This window comes from Sinocyclocheilus rhinocerous, unplaced genomic scaffold, assembly GCF_001515625.1.
Source record: "Sinocyclocheilus rhinocerous isolate Xijiao unplaced genomic scaffold, SAMN03320098_v1.1 scaffold532, whole genome shotgun sequence".
NCBI classification, from domain to species: domain Eukaryota; kingdom Metazoa; phylum Chordata; class Actinopteri; order Cypriniformes; family Cyprinidae; genus Sinocyclocheilus; species Sinocyclocheilus rhinocerous.
This window is the reverse complement of record NW_015642820.1, coordinates 682,043-703,143: the sequence shown is the minus strand read 5'-3', so window position 1 is coordinate 703,143 and position 21,101 is coordinate 682,043. Positions and strand designations below refer to the sequence as shown.

The 21,101-nt window shown below is 36.0% G+C and overlaps 2 protein-coding genes across 6 annotated transcripts in view; one reads left to right on the top strand and one right to left on the bottom strand.

Moving 5' to 3' along the window:
• Positions 1–1,931: 1,931 nt before the first annotated feature.
• LOC107756642 (PHD finger protein 13-like) lies at positions 1,932–13,223 on the bottom strand. 3 transcript variants are annotated; one of them, XM_016573832.1, is made up of 5 exons: positions 13,065–13,223; positions 12,302–12,342; positions 10,474–10,575; positions 5,578–6,265; positions 1,932–3,044 (listed from the first exon to the last, which is right to left on the bottom strand). In XM_016573832.1, exons 2-5 carry the CDS (start codon positions 12,338–12,340, stop codon positions 2,818–2,820), a joined length of 1,056 nt encoding a protein of 351 aa, XP_016429318.1. In that variant the 5' UTR covers positions 12,341–12,342; positions 13,065–13,223; the 3' UTR covers positions 1,932–2,817. The 3 variants fall into 3 exon arrangements, with proteins under 3 accessions (XP_016429318.1, XP_016429319.1, XP_016429320.1); XM_016573833.1 differs by lacking the exons at positions 12,302–12,342; positions 13,065–13,223 and adding an exon at positions 10,115–10,190 and having other exon boundaries at positions 10,474–10,572; XM_016573834.1 differs by lacking the exons at positions 12,302–12,342; positions 13,065–13,223 and adding an exon at positions 10,115–10,391 and having other exon boundaries at positions 10,474–10,542.
• Positions 13,224–16,963: 3,740 nt separating this feature from the next.
• LOC107756640 (F-box only protein 2-like) overlaps positions 16,964–21,101 on the top strand; it is a 9,480-nt gene continuing 5,342 nt past the window's right edge. For 2 of the 3 annotated variants that reach the window (XR_001641841.1, XM_016573829.1), the window contains exons 1-5: positions 16,964–17,053; positions 17,554–17,620; positions 18,376–18,502; positions 18,689–18,784; positions 18,865–19,003. Coding sequence is in view for 2 of the 3 variants with exons in the window: in XM_016573829.1 (XP_016429315.1) it covers positions 17,584–17,620; positions 18,376–18,502; positions 18,689–18,784; positions 18,865–19,003 (399 nt within the window). In the remaining variant the exon portion in view is untranslated. Of the gene's footprint in view, positions 17,054–17,378; positions 17,458–17,553; positions 17,621–18,375; positions 18,503–18,688; positions 18,785–18,864; positions 19,004–21,101 lie in introns of all 3 variants that reach the window. The other variant, XM_016573830.1, reaches the window with a different exon arrangement.

Sequence of the window (21,101 nt, the reverse complement as noted above, 5' to 3'; positions counted from 1 at the left end):
ACACACACACACACACACACACACAAACTTTGTAGCTCCCATGAATTGTCATTAAAATCATCTCTTTATTTATAACAGTTTACAAGAAGTTTCACAGAAACATCCCTCTTTCTTTTCATTGGACTCAGCATAACAGTGGGAACTCAAACTTTAGCAGATCTTCTTCTTGCACACAAACAGCCCTGAAATATCAGCCATACTACATAAACACAGGATTGTACAAAACAAAATGTACAGAACCACCTTCCATGATCCCTTGATAAATGGTTTAAAAAAAGAAGAAAGCATCAACATAATTCAATGTACAAGTGACACTTATTTCCACAAAACAATGAAACGCTAGCTTGTTCAATAAAGGCCTACAAATGACATCTTCCCAAAATGTCCTTTGAGAAGAAGACAAAATGTTTCCAACCTACACTTCATCTGATCTGAATGACTAAACACAGCAACATACACGTGACAAATCAAAACATTATCCTGAATGTGTGTGGAAACAAGTGAATGTAGTGAAATTTATGTGTACATTCTGAGATTCAACCAGTAAGGTTGTCCATCCCTTCCCTAACCTGTACACACACACACACACACACACAAACTTTGTAGCTCCCATGAATTGTCATTAAAATCATCTCTTTATTTATAACGGTTTACAATAAGTTTCACAGAAACATCCCTCTTTCTTTTCATTGGACTCAGCATAACAGTGGGAACTCAAACTTTAGCAGATCTTCTTCTTGCACACAAACAGCCCTGAAATATCAGCCATACTACATAAACACAGGATTGTACAAAACAAAATGTACAGAACCACCTTCCATGATCCCTTGATAAATGGTTTAAAAAAAGAAGAAAAGGGGCCTGTGCAGAACTACGTCATTCTGACAGGAATCTCAGAACAGCCTGCATATTTTAATGGGCAAAAAAAAAAAAAAAAAAAAAAAACACTGTGGAGACTGTCCACTGACTCATCAGACAATAAGTCTAGGCCAATTTCAGAAATTATCAAATTTTTACCAAACTGGACCAAATTTTTATGGCTTAATCTAAAAATGTTAAAAGTTTTATGGTCAGGCATGCAGACTATTAAAAGTGGAAAGCCAACATATACTAAATAGTCATATTAAAGGTGCCAAATTATTTATCTTCCCTGCAGTGTTTATCTCATCTATCAGAACAGTACATTCTGAAGATGAAAACAAACTCACATGAGATTTTTAAAAAATGTACAAAATGTCATCAAGAAACAAACTAATGCTTTTTGTGATGGGAGTGGATCAGCGAATAGGACACAATCGCTATTTTGTGAAACCTTATTACGTATATGGAATAACCGTTTTATAAAAGCAATAAGCCCTGTGAAGACAGCTAAGGGGGTTCGCTTCACGTCGTGCCTAACAACAATGCCCCTTAGCTGTTATAAATTCACTGTAAACCACGGCTTCTTGGGGCTTATTGCTTTATTTTATCTGAGCATGCCTATGAACATGAAAACAGACTCATCGATTATTAACCATGTTAAACCGGTCTCAGTGGTTAACAAGAATTACACCCTTATGAATGATTCCTCCGAATACAAGCTCCGCCAGCAAGTTTTGAAAACCCAAGATTTGTAGACCAAATAATACTAGTACAGTGTTTTGAATGTAAATATGACTACTATTAAGTAAGTCATGGCATTTCAGCATATGCAGGAAAAAAATGGTCTTCCCTTTGGCATGTGAATCTCAACAAACCTGACAAGAACATGGCCAAGAAATATTTTACCACAAAATTTGCATTGTTACTATTTTCATGACAAAATAGAAAAGGCTAACTTCGTTCTTACAGTAACGACAATATAAATAGAACCACCACTGAGAATAGAGAGAGAGAGAGTTAGTTATATATTTTTTAATAATACTATATTAACTAAATAATTTATAAATGTTGGGGTGAAATGTGACCTGGATATGTTTTTGTGAGATTCTGAGATTCACCCAGTAAGGTTGTCCATCCCTTCCCTAACCTGTAACAACTATCACATAATTTACATAATAAACATATTAAACATCTGCTTGGGGGGAAAAAAGCATGACAAAAATATCATTAAAACATTACAACATGCAAACTAAAAGTTTCTTGTTCAATGAAGGGCAGAAAATGCAGAAATGAAATCAAGAAAAAGAAATGACACATATAGTCTCTAGTTATCTCCAATATGTTGGCAAAAAAAAAAAAATCAAGAAATACCACAATGTAGCAAGAACCGTTTCTGAAATTTCACTCGAACTCATCAGTGATTGCTGATGAAAACTTCGTTCAACATTATCCAACAATCAGAAGTCTTTCGCTCATACACATTTGGGGGTCTCGGAAAAGATCCACACAAAATGATGAGTCTAAACACCTTGAACACTAATATCTTATGGTTATTTCATATAATATACATACTTTGACAAATAGACATACTTTTGAAAGCTATGGGTACAAAAGGGAATCTCTAGCTACCCCCTTGTTCTTAAAAAAGTGCAATCCGACACCCCAGTCCCTTCTTTCCAGCACAACTCCGATTGTGTAGAACCTTCAGCTGTGTACCGTCACAACTCCAACCGTCCGTCTGTCCAGCCGAAATCTGCTCCAGTTAATGCATCATCCTAGTATTGATTGCCTGACACAAACATTTACGAAGGTGAGAAATATTAAAAACACGAACAAAAAATGTGACGCAAGCAGGTCACTGAGCCCTTCCTCCTCTGAACTCATTGAGTCTTGTCATAAAGAAGACAATTTTACGAGTTTCTGTACATGTGGATGGGCAGAACGAGAAGAGCGGCATCAGTCGAGGAGGTGTTTTCGAGAGCCCACTCGTGAGCGATTGGAGCGGCGAATGTCAAACTTTGAGTCTTTGCACCTCTGGCAGATGTACGTCTCGGGGACATTGGACTTGCGGATTTTGGCACATGAGAGGTGGATCCAGGTGTTGCACTGGTTGCATTCGATCATCGCCCTCCCGGCGAACGGCTTCATGCAGAAACATGTCACTAGGTCCCAGGAGTCATCATCTGCAAAGAGAAAGACGGTAAATTTAAATATACAACTGCAATCTTCTTTTGACAATGGCATACTCCAAAATCAAAGGCCCCGATATACTTCAAGAGAAGAACAAACTGAGGTGACGTAATTTCAAACAAAATCTGGACAAAATGGAGTTTGTTTGGAGTTTGAAACTATGGAAGTTTGTTTCCTCCAAAGGATAAAAAAGACTTTTAAAAATCTAATTACGATTTTATCTAAAAATTCTTCTAAATCTAAAAAGTTTATATCATACAGTTCAATGAGAAAAAAGTCAGAACTGCAAGATAAAAAGTCACAATTACCTTTTTTTTTATATATATTTTTTTAATTTTCTGAAGAAAACAGACCTGTGAGATTTCAACTCTCAATTACGTTTAACTCGTAATTCTGAGAAAAAAAGTTATAAACTCGAGATATATACTTGCAATTGCGAGAAAATTGTCATGACTGAGATCGCAATTACTTTATTATTATTTTATATATATATATTTCATGGCCAAACATTCAAAGTTTCTGGAAAAGTTGGCTTCAGCTGGTAAACACCTTCAAACTACCACTGGTATGGCCAATGAATAAAAAATAAAGGTAATTTCGACTTTTTTCTCTCACAATTCTGACTTTATCTTGCAATGCCAAGACTGTTTGCAGATGATTACTCCTGGGACTATTTCTCAGAATTGCAAGTTTATATCTCGCAATTCTGACTTTGTAATGCACAATTGCAACTTTAGGCCTATATCTCACAATTCTGAGAGAAATTTCAAGATGTAAACTTGCAATTGCGTAAAAAAAAAAAGTCAGAATTTTGAGATAGTCACAATTACCTTTTTTATTTACATTTTTTGAAGAAAACAGAACTGCGAGATGTCAACTCACAATTGCATTTAACTCATAAATCTGACAAAAAAATAAACGAAAAACTCGAGATATAAACTCGCAATTGTGAGAAAAATGTCAGAACTGTGAGATCACAATTACTTTATTATTATTTTTAGTATTATTATTTTATGTCATGGCAGAAACAAGCTTCCATACAAAACAGCTTGCCTAATCAAATTTTCCGGAAAAGTTTGCTCCAGCTGTTAAACAGTTCAAATTACCACCGGTATGGAAGTCTGTTTGTGCCAATGAATAGGCCTAAAAAAAATTTAAAAGTTAATTGTGAATTTTTATCTCACAATTCTGACTTTTTTTTTCTCACAATTGCGAGACTCTTTGCAGATGATGACTCCTGGGTAGGGATGTAACGATTAACCGCGAGCTGGTTGAAAATCGATTCAAATATGTGACGATTCAAATCGGTTGAGATGCTAACCAAATCGATTCATTTAGATGTAGGAGTTTATATGAATGTATGTCTGAAGGGAACTTACTGTCTTTAGAAAAGTTTAGATGGGTGACGATTCAAATCGGTTGAGATGCTAAACAAATCGCGATTATTTTAGGGGTAGGAGTTTATATGAATGTATGTCTGAGGGGAACTTACTGTCTTTAGAAAAGTTTAGATGGTATTATTTTCGTTTCCTCTTGCCTCTGTATAATGCATATTAAAGTTCATATGTGCAGCGCTCCTTTGTTTACAGAGGAAACCAAGGAAACGCTTTAAGCGCCACCTGCTGGCAGAGAGTGAATCTGCATCTCATTCAGCTCTTCTGCTGTTTCTGTTTCATGCAAATATTTTTGTATGTATAGTTTCACAAAACTGAAGTCAAACCATTCTGTTTTTGCTTCAAATTTCGAAATTATACAATCTAATTTAGATTAAAAACTGCTCATGTTGCATGTCTGCAGCATCTTTTGTTTGGATCAGGATTAAAATGCAGTGGCTGCCTCTAATTTTAAATGGAAAGAGCACAGACAAAGCCTTATTTTGTTTATATGAAGAGATTTATTTTATTTCTGTTACTTATTTATTTGATTTGGGGCTTGTTTAAAAATTTAAATTTAGTTTTGTTATTTACATTTACATTATATTTAAATTTTGTTATTTGGCAAACACTTTTATTCAAAACGACTTACAAATGAGGACAACAGAAGCAATCAAAACCAACAAAAGATAAATAATATGCAAGTGCTATATTAGTATATTATTATGGTGTTATATTTCAATTTCACAAAGAAACGTGCAGCATTTTGTCCAAGCAAAAATAAAAGGACACATTTAATTTATAATTTGTCTTAAATCTCATTTTGTTAAAAAAAATCGTGAATCGAATCGAATCGTGACATCAAAATCGTGATTAGAATCGAATCGTGAGTTGAGTGAATCGTTACATCCCTACTCATGGGACTTTGACTTTATAATACGCAATTGCAACTTTAGGCCTATATCTCGCAATTCTGAGAAAAACTGCAAGATGTAAACTTGCAATTGTGCAAAAAAAAGTCAAGACTTGTGAGATATGTCGCAGTTACCTTTATTATTTTTATTCAGTGGCAGAAACAATCTTCCATACACTTGTCGAGGGCAAAAACGTAACTTCACCGTGAATATATTTGGGCCTGAAACGTCCTGCTTACCTGAATCCACCATGATGTCCTCATCATCCCCCGATCCGTCCTCATCTCTAAACACCACCTGTTTCCCCTGACGGACCACAGTCCTTTTACCAGAAAAACCTTCGACCTTCAAGACTACTGCCTCTTCTTCAGGTTTTAAAGGTTTCTCGACATCCTCTGACTTTGTACTTGAACTTTTAGAACCGTTCCAGCAAGGACGGCCAACATCAGGCTCCTCTTTGCACGTTGCAGTAGCCGGTGAACTCAAGGCAGGTTTTGAACTTGTGCCAATGCACATAGGCTGGTTGCTACCCATGCCGTCAGTGGGTACAGGGATGCTGAGGTAATCTTCCGGTTCTTCTTTGATGGTACATCCATAATTAGAAATCTCACCTTCAGCACTGGGGGGAGAAAATGGGGCGAAAGATCTCAATTCCTCATCCTTGCTTTTCCTCAGCTTCTTCTTCTTTTTCACTTTATCTGCCTTTGTTCGACCCTCCAGGAGAAGACCTGCTGATTTTAGACGCTTCTGAGGCTCGGAATCCTTGCTTGCGGGTCTCTTGTATCCAGCAAAGCTCTTGCGGTTTTTGGGTGGGGGCTCATCCGGAGACGAGAGGCCACAGCCCAGCCTCTGGTTCTCCCATCCGTCGCTGTCTGCAGTGCTGCCGGTGCTGTTGGGAGGACTAGAGCTGTTCCTCAAGTGCGCCTCCTGTGGACAGCAATTGAAAACACTAATTTAACCACTATTTCACGGAATTTCTTGAATAAAGACAACGGTCTGAAGTCTGAAGATGAACAAACAGTGACCGAATAACTTCACTGCATGTTTCAAGAAGACTTATGGTGAAATTAATAAACGGAAAATCATCCACACCCACGAACCCTGCTGGTTATGGTGCAATATATATAATGACAAGAAATGCAGACCACACTGCTGCAAGATGAAAATGCCTACTTACATTAAATAAAGATCTCGAAGATGGAACATTTCACATTTTGAAGTATGATAAATGCTAAATAGAAAATACAGTGCCTTGCAAACCTGAATCATTAATAGGTGCGTTGAATAAAAGTTCAGTATAAAATAGAAAATGTGTCTAAATCCCTCCAACTTGCATCATTGTGAAATTTTAATATAAACATTTCTGTCAGGAGTTTGCTAATAAAATTTCATAATGACAAAAGTTCAGTAGTGTGCAGGATTTAGACATTTTTGGAGTCTGATGAAGGCTAAAATGTAAGAACATGTAATAATGAAAATTCCCAGCAATTGTTTATTAGATCAATGACCAGTTCAGTGACAGGAAGCACTAAGTACCAAGCAGTTAACTGAATCACCAAGTAAAAACATGATTATCAATATTTAAAGAACATAAACACCAGCACAATGACTGGTAAAAAAAAGTGACTATCACAAACCAGGGTAAGAGAAGCAAAGTGCCAAGCAAAGCTCTTGTAGAGTCACTCCTAAAATTAAGAGCTACCACCTAAGAGAAACAAATGACTGGTCCTTGGAAATGCAAGCGTCTGCACAATGAAACCGCTCTCTGTAAAAATAAGGCACACAAATGTCAGGTTTATGAACTTCCACTGTATGTTCAAAGAACTTAAAACCTCCCCCTCACTTTGCCGTCAAGCCATAATCAGCTTCCTTGGTCATGACTAATGAACTCAGAAACTCATGGATCCCACATCAATGGTGGATTATTTGGGTGCTCAGTGGTCCATCTCTTTCTATCCTTACTTTTGTTTATACCCTCATTTACTCTTTGCTTCCTTGTTATTAAAGCCATCATTATTTGTGCGCTGTGGCTATGTCTCCTCTGTGCTGAGTAGCCTGCGGAAGCAAAGCCAGTAGTAAGCAAATAAATAATAATGTAAGACTGAATTAGAGGAACTACATAATGATCTTTCTGAAAAGACTCTATTGGCACTTTTCCACTGCATGGTACGGCACGGTACAGTTCACTTTTGAGGGGTTTTCCACTGGGTACAGTACCTGGTACTAGGGATGGGCGTATCGATACTGACGCGAGTATCGAAAGTATCGATACTCAAACTAAAAATATCGATACTAAGGTGTGTTTTATTTACCAGTGATTTTGTTTATTTAACAAAAAAATAATAATGCGTACAATATGCATTGAATTGGACGAATAACCTTTGTTAGCGAGTAATTGTGTAGGATCCTGTTCCTGCTCATCTGAACACGCAAATGTTGGAAGACAGAACTAATCAATCACAGAGAGCGTTCAGTCACTTCTGACAGTGCATTCATACAGGGCTGCTTTTCCCAAAAGTATCATAGGAAAGCATTAAAGCTTTTGGGAACGGCAGCCCTGAACAATGCTTATCAGAGGACAGAAGGACAGAGTTATTTCACAATAAACAAACTGAAATTGTAGCCTACATAATTTGTGCAATTACAGTTATTTAAATTGAAAGTTGAAAGATAATATTGATCATGTTCTATTCTGTAATGTTAATAGAAATCATACAGAATAAAAAGGTTGCATTTTATGCGTGCAACAGCCTGTCACTAGCAGTCCCTTATGAAAATGAACCATGGTTTTACTAAAGTGACCATAGTTCAACTGTAGTATTAGTAGATTTGAATCATGTGTAAACAAAAAACATATTTGAACCATGTGTAAACAAAAATCTAACCTAATAAGTTACAATTAAATGTTAAAATGCGTTTTAAACAAAGTTAAGTGCTTATCATTACCCATTTTACTCTTAGTAATTTAATAATTTAATACATTTCATAATTTAAAAGTTTAAGTTCAGAAGTATCGAATCGGTATCGATATCGACGATACTGCCTTGAAAAATATCGGTATCGTATCGAAAACAAAATAAGTGGTATCGCCCATCCCTACCTGGTACCTGATACTTTTTTCAGTACTACCTCGGTTGAGGTTCCAAGCAAACCGTACCGTTACCAAAACGTGACGTGTAAACTGTTGATCACAGATTGGCCGGAGAGAATCGTCACTTCCTGCGTCATTGAACTTGCAACACGAGACATAACAGACATAACATAACAGTGCAGATTTAAATCGGCACAGCCAGCGAAGGATTGAACGCAACTGTTTTGAACAAAAGCACCTTTTTTAACAACCAAAAAATGGCTGTTTCGTTGTATGTTGAGGAAGTACAGACGTTCCTCTCGTTGAGAGGAGCGGATACAGCAAGCTTGATGGGGCGACACGGAATGAAAACGTTTTTCAGGAGTCGCGGCAGTAGAGGCGGCGCAACTATAGCGACATGTGAGTATTCCCGCCCACTCTAAAGCGGTACTTAACTGCAGTGGAATTGCAAACCGAACCGAGCCGAGTCATACCACACAGTGGAAAAGCGCCATATGTAAGCTGAAAGGATGTGAAACACTTATTGTGAAATCATTAGCTGTTCCAAAACATAGTGAGTTAAATAGACATCATTTTAGACAACAGGCTTCTGTTGATGTGAAGGCTGTTCCGAGAACAAGATAGTTTCACAAAGAAGGCACTCCCAGAATGCATTGCAACAAGCTCAAAGAAAATTCAATCAAAATGGCAGACCAAAAGCCTACAGTGGGATATTTCTATTAGATATTGCCTACTTCCAAGCATAAAGTTTCTGGACGTCCAATGCTCAGATGATGATATGGAAACCAAATCCACAACTGAACCAAAAAAAAAAAATACTGGGTTTTATTCCATTATTGATGACTGATTTAAATGAACATTGAACTGATTTAAGCTGAATAGCAACACCATTGTTTGATCTGAAATAGTTTCATAATGAATTAACTTCACGCAGATATTGAACTGAATCAACACTAAACTGACTTGAGCTGAATAATGACACTATTGTCTTTTTAGAGCTGCTTTACAGCTGAATTTGTCTCATATTTAATGACATTTCTATCAATTATGTTATTTTCCAGTAACGCTGCTTTGAAACAATTTGCAGTGTATACAGTTCTATATAAATAAAGGTGACTTGACCTGGGTTTTAAACACCTATTCCTATCCCAATAAACTGGTTTTATTATCATAAAACGTAGGAAGTTTGACTCATCTCCAATGCTTTACATTGTTTACATTTACTTGTAAAAGATGACACCATCTTAGTGTATCATCATTCATCTGCACTTACTATTTGGTACCCAAAACTTACTATTTTACCCAATATATATATGTATATATATATATATATATATATATATATATGTACCCCCATTTTATTATTATCTAACCATCATGCCAGTGTCATTTGAGAGTTGAGTGTCCCATGCACTGTATGTTAGCAGATAGGATGTTTCCTTAGAAGGCAGCGCCCTATGTAGACAGCACACTGGGTTTTGGAACATTTGGGGCTATTATCGGCCCTCATGCATTTCCCTGCAACAGAGTTTCCTTGATTTAGCCTCCATCCATTTGAAGGATCCATTAAAGGGAAGACCTGAAACTGAAGTGTTTGTGGATGCACACACACTGCTGTTGTGAAGAATGGCACTTAGAGACAAGGTCTGGGATGAGAATGGAGGAGACTGGAGTGGCCCTCTTACCCTGGGAGGGAGGGCTGAGGTTTTTTTGGAGGGGGGATGTCTCTCAGCGGCCATGACATAAGAGCCACCACCATTTCTGTGGATCAAACAAGAGCATCAGCAGCAAAGCAGCTCATAAGAGGTGTGCCACCAAAAAAAAAAGAAAAAAAAAAATCCCATGAACACCCAGTGCTACACCACTGCCACGGATAGGAACCTCTGGAGGTCGAAGTGTCAGATCGTTGAGCGATCCTGAGGAAAGCAAGGCCACTTCGCCCTGCAACACTGACAGCACTTTCTATCAAATGTACAAGCACAGTGAGTAGCATTTTTATCACAATCACCACTCAGTTACATAACAAAGACAAGATCATACTCACCTCCTGTGGATAAGGAATATAACCGGCATATGAGAGCACAAAAGTGCAGAACTTGTTGAAATCTTCCACTGTCCGTTTCCGCTTAAATGTTGAACTGTAGCCCTGCAATAAAAAATAGCGTCAATAATGACATAAATCTTTTAAAGTGACTATTTTTATCTATTTAGTGCCATGAGTTTAAAAGGTTAAATCAGCATTTCGTTCTTGTGAAAATGATTAAAGCCACTTTTAACATTTGATTATGACCAAACTGCAGTGCCATATGTTGTTAAGCCAATCAGAAATTAAGCAATGTGTGCCTCATTATTAAATTATTATTGAACCTCATGTTTAAATCAAGGGTAAAGTATGAAAGTGTAAACCATGGAACAAAATGAATCAGAATTACATTACATTCTGTAAAACTTATGTCACCAAATGGATTAAAAACAAACAAACAAGCAAACAGTGACTGCTTTCAAACAGGTAGTCCCACCCCTAGCACATGCCATTGGTTGAGTCACTGTTGTTGTTCTGGGTTGGTCACAATGCTCAAACTAACACAGTAATGGTTTGAGAGCATTACAGAGTTTAAGTGTTTATAGGAGAATCAACATAGAACAGTTTACTTATTGTCTCTGCATATAGAGTTTAACAGTTGGGTTCCAAAAGTTAAAATCCCATTCATTTTCTCCATAGGGGAACTGATTTTCAGCAATAACTTTAAACCTTTAAAGACAGCCATACTGTGTTACAAGACTGTTAATCAATGGTATGTGTTTATACTGAAGCCATCAGGCTGCATTATTTCAACTTAATTGTTAAAGAATCGTGTTTAATAGCAGAACACCTGGTGCAAAACTATATTACCCATGATTCTACAAAAAAAAAAAACACCAATCACAGAATCGAAACAAACAAATAATGCCTAAAGAATTATATTCTATATACAAAATTATTCTTTAAATCAACAGTTGTATATTTCTCCATAGTTTTTCCATTCGTTTGCTCGATTTGTTTATATTTTTCCATTTGTGTATGTGTGTGTGTGAAAATATATATATATATATTTTATATATGTACATATTTTAAAATATGCACTTATAAATCTCTAACCTCTGCTTTACTTTGCAAACAGGAGAGCAGAGTTGTAAAGCAATGTCCGCGCATGCGCTCTCGCGCACTGGCTCTGTCCACTGTGCAAATATTCGACATATTGACACCAACGAGCAAAACGACACATCACCGTCATTCAATTACACGATCGACTCCAACGTAAATTCGCCTGATATACTACAACGCCGTTTGCTTCGACAAAACTACATGTTTGATGTAAACACGTTTTAAATAACGTGACCGAATGTTAAAAGGCTTGTTTTAGCAACTCGATGCACACTGACTCAACACTAACAGCCCAAAAGAGAACGAAAACGAGCTTAACAAGATGAAAATTGTGAAAACTATGAGGGAAAGCAGAAAAAAGACTCCCATCTTCTTTAATTCAACCAAGCTAAACCGCATCTAATGAATTAATGAAATGGGATCGCCTAAAAACAATGACACTATCCCTTCCTTTGATGAATTTACTTATTTTAAAAGGTCAAACTAGTAAATAAATAAGTAAAATCACTGAAATAAGATATGTATTTTTTATATTTTCGATTTGATGATCACACGTTGCGTACTGTTTAACAAGTAAAGCCTATTTTGAGCTGTAACGTTACGTGCATTGAGAATTAACCGGAAAATATGTTCATGCAGAAACACTGAAAATACACAACATAATCTAAAATAACAATAAAAACTGTCATAACTGGGTACAAAAATTTCAAAATCAAAATCCTTTTACCTGTGTGTCAAATTGACAAGTCGTCGAGCTGTTGTCCATTTCTATAAGGAAAAAAAATCTGTTTTAGTTCACGATCACAGTAAGTTATATAAGATACCACATTCGACTCACATAATGACAGATATAACATAAAAAACGTTACAATAACATACAAATTACAATTAAATCGAGTTACAGTTTCCTGTTTTGATGCATACTGTACATTATGCTAGTTATGATACCATCTGACTAAACCAAACAATTATTCAAAAACATCAGAACAGCTGTTCAGTTCAATCAATCAGACAAATTAAAGTTTTAAAAAGGGATTTATGAGATCATATAATACACAGAGTCACGTCACGTATCTCCACACCTAAACTAACTGCAAAAACACATATAACTCTTCTAAATACTTTATATTATTATCTTCACATACGTGATTTAACTTCATTAAAAGGTTTATTATGTTTCCGGATCATTTTATTAAAGAAACTATGATTTTTTAAAATCTTTTTGATAGGCAGTCCTCGAGTTCTGTTAGCCTGCTAGCAACTAGACCTGATCTATTATGTTTAATAACACTATATCATTCACAACACATCAATCATGATCAATATCCGCGACTACACAACTAAATCCTCAACTAGATCGAACTGTAATGTCTTTAAACAAAACTTTATCCACTTTTTTCCTCCCCTGCAGGAACTTGCTAATTGGCTAGCCGTCACGCTAACATTGTTATGACTGATGTTTGTGTCTATAGTGTTTTATTCACGTTTACCTGCTGCTGAAACACAGATAGTGGACCACGCGACGGTAAAAAGGCAGATAATTATTCTGGATCGAAAAACAGGCGATGACAGTGGCAGGAGAGATGGAACAGTGATGATATATGTCCGAATGTGATGAAGATGTGATGGGTGAAACCCAGACAAGACAGATCTGCTCATCTGCCACAATAAAAGTCCTCATTGCATTCATAAGGATTACACATCTATTGGTCAGTTTACAGGCCAGAAATATAATACACACGTAAAATGTGTATTATACACTTCGAATGGAATTAGATTAAAAAAAAATGAAACCATGTGACATTTATTTTAAATAAATAAACCACAAATACACTTTTCAAACAAAACAAAGATAAGAACAAAAATCACTTGATAGAGTGTATACATCTTTTTATTATTAAATCTCTTAAATTACTAAAAGTAGAGGTAAAACAAAAATGAAAAGGAATGTTTGCAAGCAGGTGCACATACCACAATTACATGCAAATCAAATTACTTATGAAAGTAATAAATAATAATAAATAAGCGCACTCCATCTGAGCAAATACAGAAAAAAAAGATCCCTAATACAATTCATTGAAAGATGGCAAAATTTATTTTACTAAACAGAGAAATATATGTCATAAATATCTGCAAAATTAATGCATTTATAAATTTTGTTTAAACGAAGGGTTGCAAAAATTAGCACACACTTGATTAAAGGCAAGGTAGGTGATTTGGTTCAAAAACATTTTTGTTATTCTGGTTGAAAGTCTCTTCACATCCCAATAGCAATCACTAAGTTAAGCGGTCTAAATGTATTAATATGTATTTATAGGTATATAAGGTCTGTGGAAGGCGTAGGACCATAAAATGTTCATCCAATCATATCCCCTGGTCTGAGGACTATGATAGGCTGTCCTACCTGCCTGTCAACATATGTATTTGTGCTCCATTACCCTATTGCAGACCAAGTGAGAATGGAAGGCGTTATTATTATAATATTATGCATTCAACCCTCCACCAACTCCGTCTCTCATCGTGTCGCTGGTTAGCCTCTGCTCTGCCTGTGCACGTTCATGTGCTTTGGAGGAGGCGTGGCTCTGGAGAGTGATTTGCAGGGAGGGTGGAAGCTTATGCTTTCAAAGCTAGCTTGCTATTGCTAGCCTCTCCGAAATCACCTACCTTACCTTTAAATTCAACAAATGTGTAACATTCTAGTACTTAATATGTCCTCCATAATTTGAGGTATACTGCTCTGACCCTTCTTGGCATTGAGTATACAAATTCATGACAAATTGTCACATCTATCCCTGTTTAACCCACAGAAGGGTTTTCACCTTGGGAGAATGTAAATGTGACCCTGGACGACAAAACCAGTCTTAAGTTGCACGGGTATATTTGTAGCAATAGCCAAAAGTACACTGTATGGGTCAAAATTATCTATTTTTTTTATGCCAAAAATCATTAGTATATTAAGTAAAGATCATGTTCCATGAAGATATTTAGTAAGTTTCCTACCGTAAATATATCAAAACGTCATTTTTCATTAGTAATATGCATTGCTAAGAACTTTATTTGGATAACTTTAAAGCGATTTTTTCAATATTTCGATTTTTTTGCACCCTCAGATTCCAGATATTCAAATAGTTGCATCTCGGCCAAATATTGTCCTATCCTAACAAACCATCCATCAATGGAAAGCTTATTTATTCAGCTTTCAGATTATGTGTAAATCTTAATTTCGAAAAATTGACATTTAAATTGACAATTAAGACTGGTTTTGTGGTCCAGAGTCACAAATAGTCATTTTGTTGAAAAATGCCTAACAATGCAGGAAATTAGGTGTGTAAATGTATGCCCAACTCCTTAACACGTGAATTTCTATGTTACTTTTGCTATATGATATTTTATTTTCACACAGGTACACAATTCCATCAACCTGCAGGGTGGGGCTTTTAATATTATTTCATATATATATATATATATATATATATTATTATTATTTTTTTTTTTTTTTGCAATGTATTTTTCGAGCAATGAAGCCAATCCCAGACATATCTGTTGATTTCATGAACGTTGGCGCTTTGTTCAGTGTTGAGTTCCGCACTCTCGCTAATTCCTTGTTACAATAAAGTGTAGACACTATGTAAATAAGAGATTCATTGTGCAGTGTAGAGCTTTATTGATTTCACGGAACTTTGTGAGATCACGAAGAACTTGAGTGACAGTGTTTTAGTGATTATAAAGGGAGCAAGCTTTGCGCACTTTCTTGGCTACAATCTACGGTGACCGAGAAGTGCAAAACAAATCACAATTCTGAAAACAAAATAACAAATTACAAACGCAAATGCAAGTCTAAAAAACAAAATAACAATTCAGAAAGCACAACAACAATTCAGAAAACATTATAACCAGTCAGAAAACACAATGACAAATTCGAAAACAAAATAACAAGTCAGAAAACACAACAACAAATCCGAAAACAAATTAACAAGTCAGAAAACACAACGCACAGTGTCTATTTACATTTAGTTAAAAGTGTCTGTAAAACATCAGCTCCAAGTGGCGCAGGTGGATGAGCGTGTGTTGTTAGTTTTTTGACGCGATCGACCCGGGTTCGATGGAGATTTACCGCTGATTACAGAAACGGCTTTCTGACAAGATGCACATTAAATATCGTATGCGATTTATCGTGCAGCCCTAATAAAAATTAAGGAAATAATCAAAAAGTTGAAAATAAAGTATCGGGTAGGGTTAGGGTAGGTGTAGGGAGGGCTTTATTGTACCAATAAGGTGGCATCCATGTAATAATTAAAATTAAAATGATAATTTACACTCAATACGTTATTATCAGGGTTTGAAATTAACACCCGCCAACCCGCCAAATGCGGGTAAAAATCAGCTGTGGCGGGTAACGCTGTCAAATCACTAGCCAATTTGGCGGGTTACTTTTCGTAAATTATTTTTACTAATTAATTTCTTGAGGAAGTTAATGTAAGCCAAATCTGCACAGATTTAGTGTAAATACTGAACTCGAGACTCATCATGATATACTAAATAAGCCTAATCGGTCTTTGTCAGGTGACGTCACACTCACGAGAATCGGAGTGAATTGAGTTATATCCAACAGCATTAAGACAGTTCAAAAGTAGAAAACGGCCTTATTGAACATGCAAATTGATTCTCTGCCAGTAGGAGGCGCTTTTGGAACGGTTTCCCTCGTAACAGCTGTACACAAAAGCTGTGCGGCTCTCATAAATGCTACTTTATCAGGCAGTATTCAGGCATTATAATTTAGATGAGATGAAAATGACATTGAACGTTTGAGAAACGCCCCCTTTTTGGTCCGCAGAGACCTATACTTGGATTTGTCATTGTGTTTTCTGACTGGTTATAATGTTTTCAGAATTGTTGTTGTGTTTTCTGAATTGTTATTTAGCTTTTTTAGACTTGCATTTGCGTTTGTAATTTGTTATTTTGTTTTCAGAATTGTGATTTGTTTTGCACTTCTCGGTCACCGTAATAATCTCCTCAGAATTGCCACTTGCCATTGTTCCGTTTATACTAAATGAGGTAATGGTGTAAACAGTAATCAAGAAATTTTAGGACACCAAGTTATTTTCATGGAGAAAACGAACATTTAATTATGTATTTTGATGATCAAAGATGAGTTTTAAGTATAAAATTAGTGACTTCATATTTCATAAATTTACATAGATCAACACTTTTGACATGGTTTGCATAAAATCACACACACACACACACACACACACACACACACACACACACACACACATATATATATATATATATATATATATATATATATATATATGCTGTGCATAACTGTCAGCGGTGAATACAACTGCTGTTGCAGGAAGACTCATGTGCCTCATTCTGCCAACCAGAGAAAGTCTGCAGATATCCGATTACAGGAAGCGCCCTCCCTCCACCAAACAAACACACTCTTGACGGACTCAGAGCTTCTCCTCTCACTGTAAGTACTAGACAATTTATATAATGTGTTTTTTATGTGTGTTCTGTGATGCATTTACTTTATCTGTGCGCAAAGAGCTCATGCTTACGCTAAACAGATGTACAGCAAGAAACATGAGTCAGCTCATTGCAAAAGGCTAAGCTAGAGCTACAGGGCAAGTCAGTCCAGAATTAAATAAACCACATAACAGCATTTTTGTACTATATGACTTATAATTCATGTTAATACGTCTGGGGAACTATGTCAGCTTTAGCATTGCATTGATAATGGCCTTTAATTTATGCATACTTTCACAATGGTTTCCTGGTGATGAACATCCTGAAAGGAGTAAACGCTCGAGTTCTGCTGCAGGATCCAGGAAAAGGAATCGATCTCATGCGTATGAATGATAAAAAGGACCGCTGGTACAAAGTCACGGCAACGAACAGTTTAAGTTATTAGTTGAAAGGGTCACTGTTTACACTATTTTATCTGGTGTGTTTCTCTCTGAATAATCACAGGAAAAGCAGACATCTCTCAGATTCAATAAAATGCATGGAAACCTCTTAAAAAATCCTAATGGATATGGTAAGTCGACATTTACACTACCATTCAAAAGGTCAGATGTGTTTAAAAAAAAAAGAAATTAATATTTGATAAGCAAAGACGCATAAAAGTAATCAAAAGTGACATTAAAGTCATTTATAATGTTAATAATGTTTATTTATGTTTACTGAAACCTTGAGTAATGATGCTGAAAATTCAGCTTTGCATCACAGGAATAAATTACATTTCACAATAGAAAACAGTTATTTTGAATTGTAATAAAATGTCACTGTTTTTGCTGTATTTTTGATCAAATAAATACAGCCTCGGTGAACATAAGAGACACAAACATTTAAAAATCTAACCAACCACAAACTTTTGAACAACAGTGTACTTTTTTTCCCCAGCATCATGATTTTAGGTTTTAGATTTAGGGAAAAGAACTAATCTAGCTCTCTAATCCCTAACCTAATTTTCTAATAAATGTGGCACTGTATACTGCAAATATTATTGGTTCTCTAACAAACTGCTCATGCTTTTATATTATAAGTCTCTTTAGATAATAAGCATCTGCTAAATGCATTTTTGAAAGTAAAATAATTCCATAGTTAATCAATATGTAAAGTCAACTGCATTCATAACACAAAATAATAAAAAAAATGCTATTTAGATGAAGTAATAGTTAAAGATGAACTAATTTGCCATCACATCAGCTCTCCTTTTGTTAAATAAAACGATCAGAGCAGTAAAATGCACTTCAGCCACATTAATATCTGAAAAACTTGTATCTTCACCAGAGGATCTGGAACATTGGGAGCTGACAGAGAATGGAGGCGATCAATGGCGGACAGAGGATATGCCGGGGGACTGTGGACACGCTTTCAATGACGAATCATTCACTAAATACTTCTGCACCTCTTTCGAGTAAGGGAATGAATAGTAGCCCGAACAGATGAGGGTGGGGAAAATAAGGCTGTTTTTTCTTTGAAAGAACTTGGTGAAAAAGGATCCTTGTCTCTGTCTTTCACACTCCCTGCTTGTGTTTCAACATGTCGTCATTCATCATTTGTATATCTGTGTGTTTCAGTGTCTATTTCTGCTCTGTTCCAGGCCGTGCATAAAAAGACAAGTGATTGACCTGCTGGCAGAGGGTTACGACCCTGAAAATTTAGATATTGCACAGCCAGCGGTCAATGTGGAGGACTGGTAAGCCTTGATGATATGGACTTAATGGCACAAGTTTTGTTTTGTCATGTTGTCCAATCAGTCATTTCTTTTGAATTTAGGTTCTGTAGCCGAACAGACTGTGGGTGTATTTATAAGCTCACTGTGTCTCTGTTTGATGAAAACCTAGAGGTCATAGAAGAATTTAAGCCAGATGAAGTGACCCTTGACCCCGACTGTGACGACTGCTCTTGGAAACAGGTATGAGTGCAGAATCCAGTCCAGTTTTGCATAACACACCCACTTTAACCCCAAACAGCCTATTGTATCATATTTGCAAGGTATCTAAATGATCAAAAGTAAGTAGTAAGTAAACGTCCTTTTAGTATAATTGTAAAAACGTCCAACTTCAGGTCTTGATTCACATCTTTTTGCTTTGAAAACTTTTTAAACAGTAAACATAAAAATAACTTTTATATTGTTAGTAATATTTCAAGATGAGCACTTATAGGACTGAAGCAACTTATGTTTGCTTGATTATCATTAGAAAAATCATGTTAAAATGTGAGTTTCAAATAGGATCATCAGGTTTTTGAGGAACGATTATATGTTCATCTCTCAATCATCATTGTATTGCAATGCATTATATGTTTTGAAAAAGATCTTTGATCATAAAACTAAGTATTTAAATATCATATTAAGACATATTTGGATGTATAGAGTGACAACTGATATTTATATGCATTTTATGTAAGTAATTACTATACTGTTACAGTATACATTACAAGCTATCATAATTTCTTCTTACTTCATGACTATATAAATATCAGCATCTGCACCAAATTGCATATTTTTGCTTAGTTTGGGCCACTGAATTTGGGTATCAAATATGATATGATGACTCAAAAAAACACAAGCAATCTGCCTGCCTGCCTGCCCGCCCACCCGTAAGGAGGAACAAACATGTTAATGCAGAGTATAAGAAGAACACTAGACAAGCATGGCCTTCATGTTGTCACTCTTGACCAACAAGAACATAAAAGGTGGATTTGAACTTGCAAAAATTCATTTAGCATAGACCTGTGGAGTTCTGGAAGAATGCTTTATGGAGTGATGTGACCAAACTGGAACTTTTTGGATTCATGGATCAGCAGTATGTTTGGTATAAAAAAAGGCAAAGCTTACAAGCAGTAGAACACAATCTCCATGGCCAAACATGGAGGTGGACAAGTCTTGTTATGGGGGTGCTTTGCTGTTGGAGGACATGGAAATCTTAACTGTATGAAGGATCAGGCCATTTTGGCAAGAATTGTGAATTGTGCATTGTGAATTTTGCAAGAATTTAGTGCAGAGACTAAAGATTTTACTTTCCTGCAGGACAACAATCCAAAGTATACATCCAAATATACTTATGCTTGTTTGAAGGATCGATAGTAGATTGTTCTTGAGTGGCCTGTTCGGTCTAAGGATTTATATCTAGTACAAGAACACCACTAGAAGACTGCTCTTGATCAAGAAGAACATAAAAGGCTGACTTCTATGCTAAAATTTATTTGGATAGACCTGTGGAGTTCTGGAAGAATGCTTTATGGAGTGATGTGACCAAACTGGAACTTTTTGGATTCATGGATCAGCAGTATGTTTGGTATAAAAAAAGGCAAAGCTTACAAGCAGAAGAACACAATCTCCATGGCCAAACATGGAGGTGGACAAGTCTTGTTATAGGGGTGCTTTGCTGTTGGAGGACATGGAAATCTTAACTGTATGAAGGATCAGGCCATTTTGGCAAGAATTGTGAATTGTGCATTGTGAATTGTGCAAGAATTTAGTGCAGAGACTAAAGATTTGACTTTCCTGCAGGACAATAATCCAAAGTATACATCCAAATATACTTATGCTTGTTTGAAGGATCGATAGTAGACTGTTCTTGAGTGGCCTGTTCGGTCTAAGGATTTATATCTCATTAAAAATATTTGGTGTAATTTGAAAAAAAAGCAGTGGTAATGTGAAAAACAAAGATTATCAGTGATCTGGAAGCTTTTTCAAGCAAAGAATGGGCCAAGACTGCAGTAGACAGGTGACAGAAGCTTCAAAGCACTCACAGAGTTTATTGGAGATTATAAAGAACAAAACATTGTGCACCAAATTTGACTTTTGGGGGTTTAATAATTTTGTATATGAATGTTTAGAGCCAATTAGATTTTTCTTTTTCATTATTCATCAACTTTACTTTCTCAGAATTACTCAAGTGTGCATGTATTTATATATACATAATAAATATACACAGTACTCACACATACCTGTATATTATGTAAACAAAAACTTTTATTTCGGATGCGATTAATCGCAATTAATCGTT

Bases quoted from the DNA above. Each gene is read 5' to 3' on its own strand.
- LOC107756642 (XM_016573832.1), bottom strand. From the start codon at position 12,340: ATGGACAACAGCTCGACGACTTGTCAATTTGACACACAG. The intron at 10,576-12,301 runs GTAAAAGGATTT...TTTTTATTGCAG, and splicing joins CTTGTCAATTTGACACACAG to GGCTACAGTTCAACATTTAA. The intron at 6,266-10,473 runs GTGAGTATGATC...TGCTGTCCACAG, and splicing joins ATATTCCTTATCCACAGGAG to GAGGCGCACTTGAGGAACAG.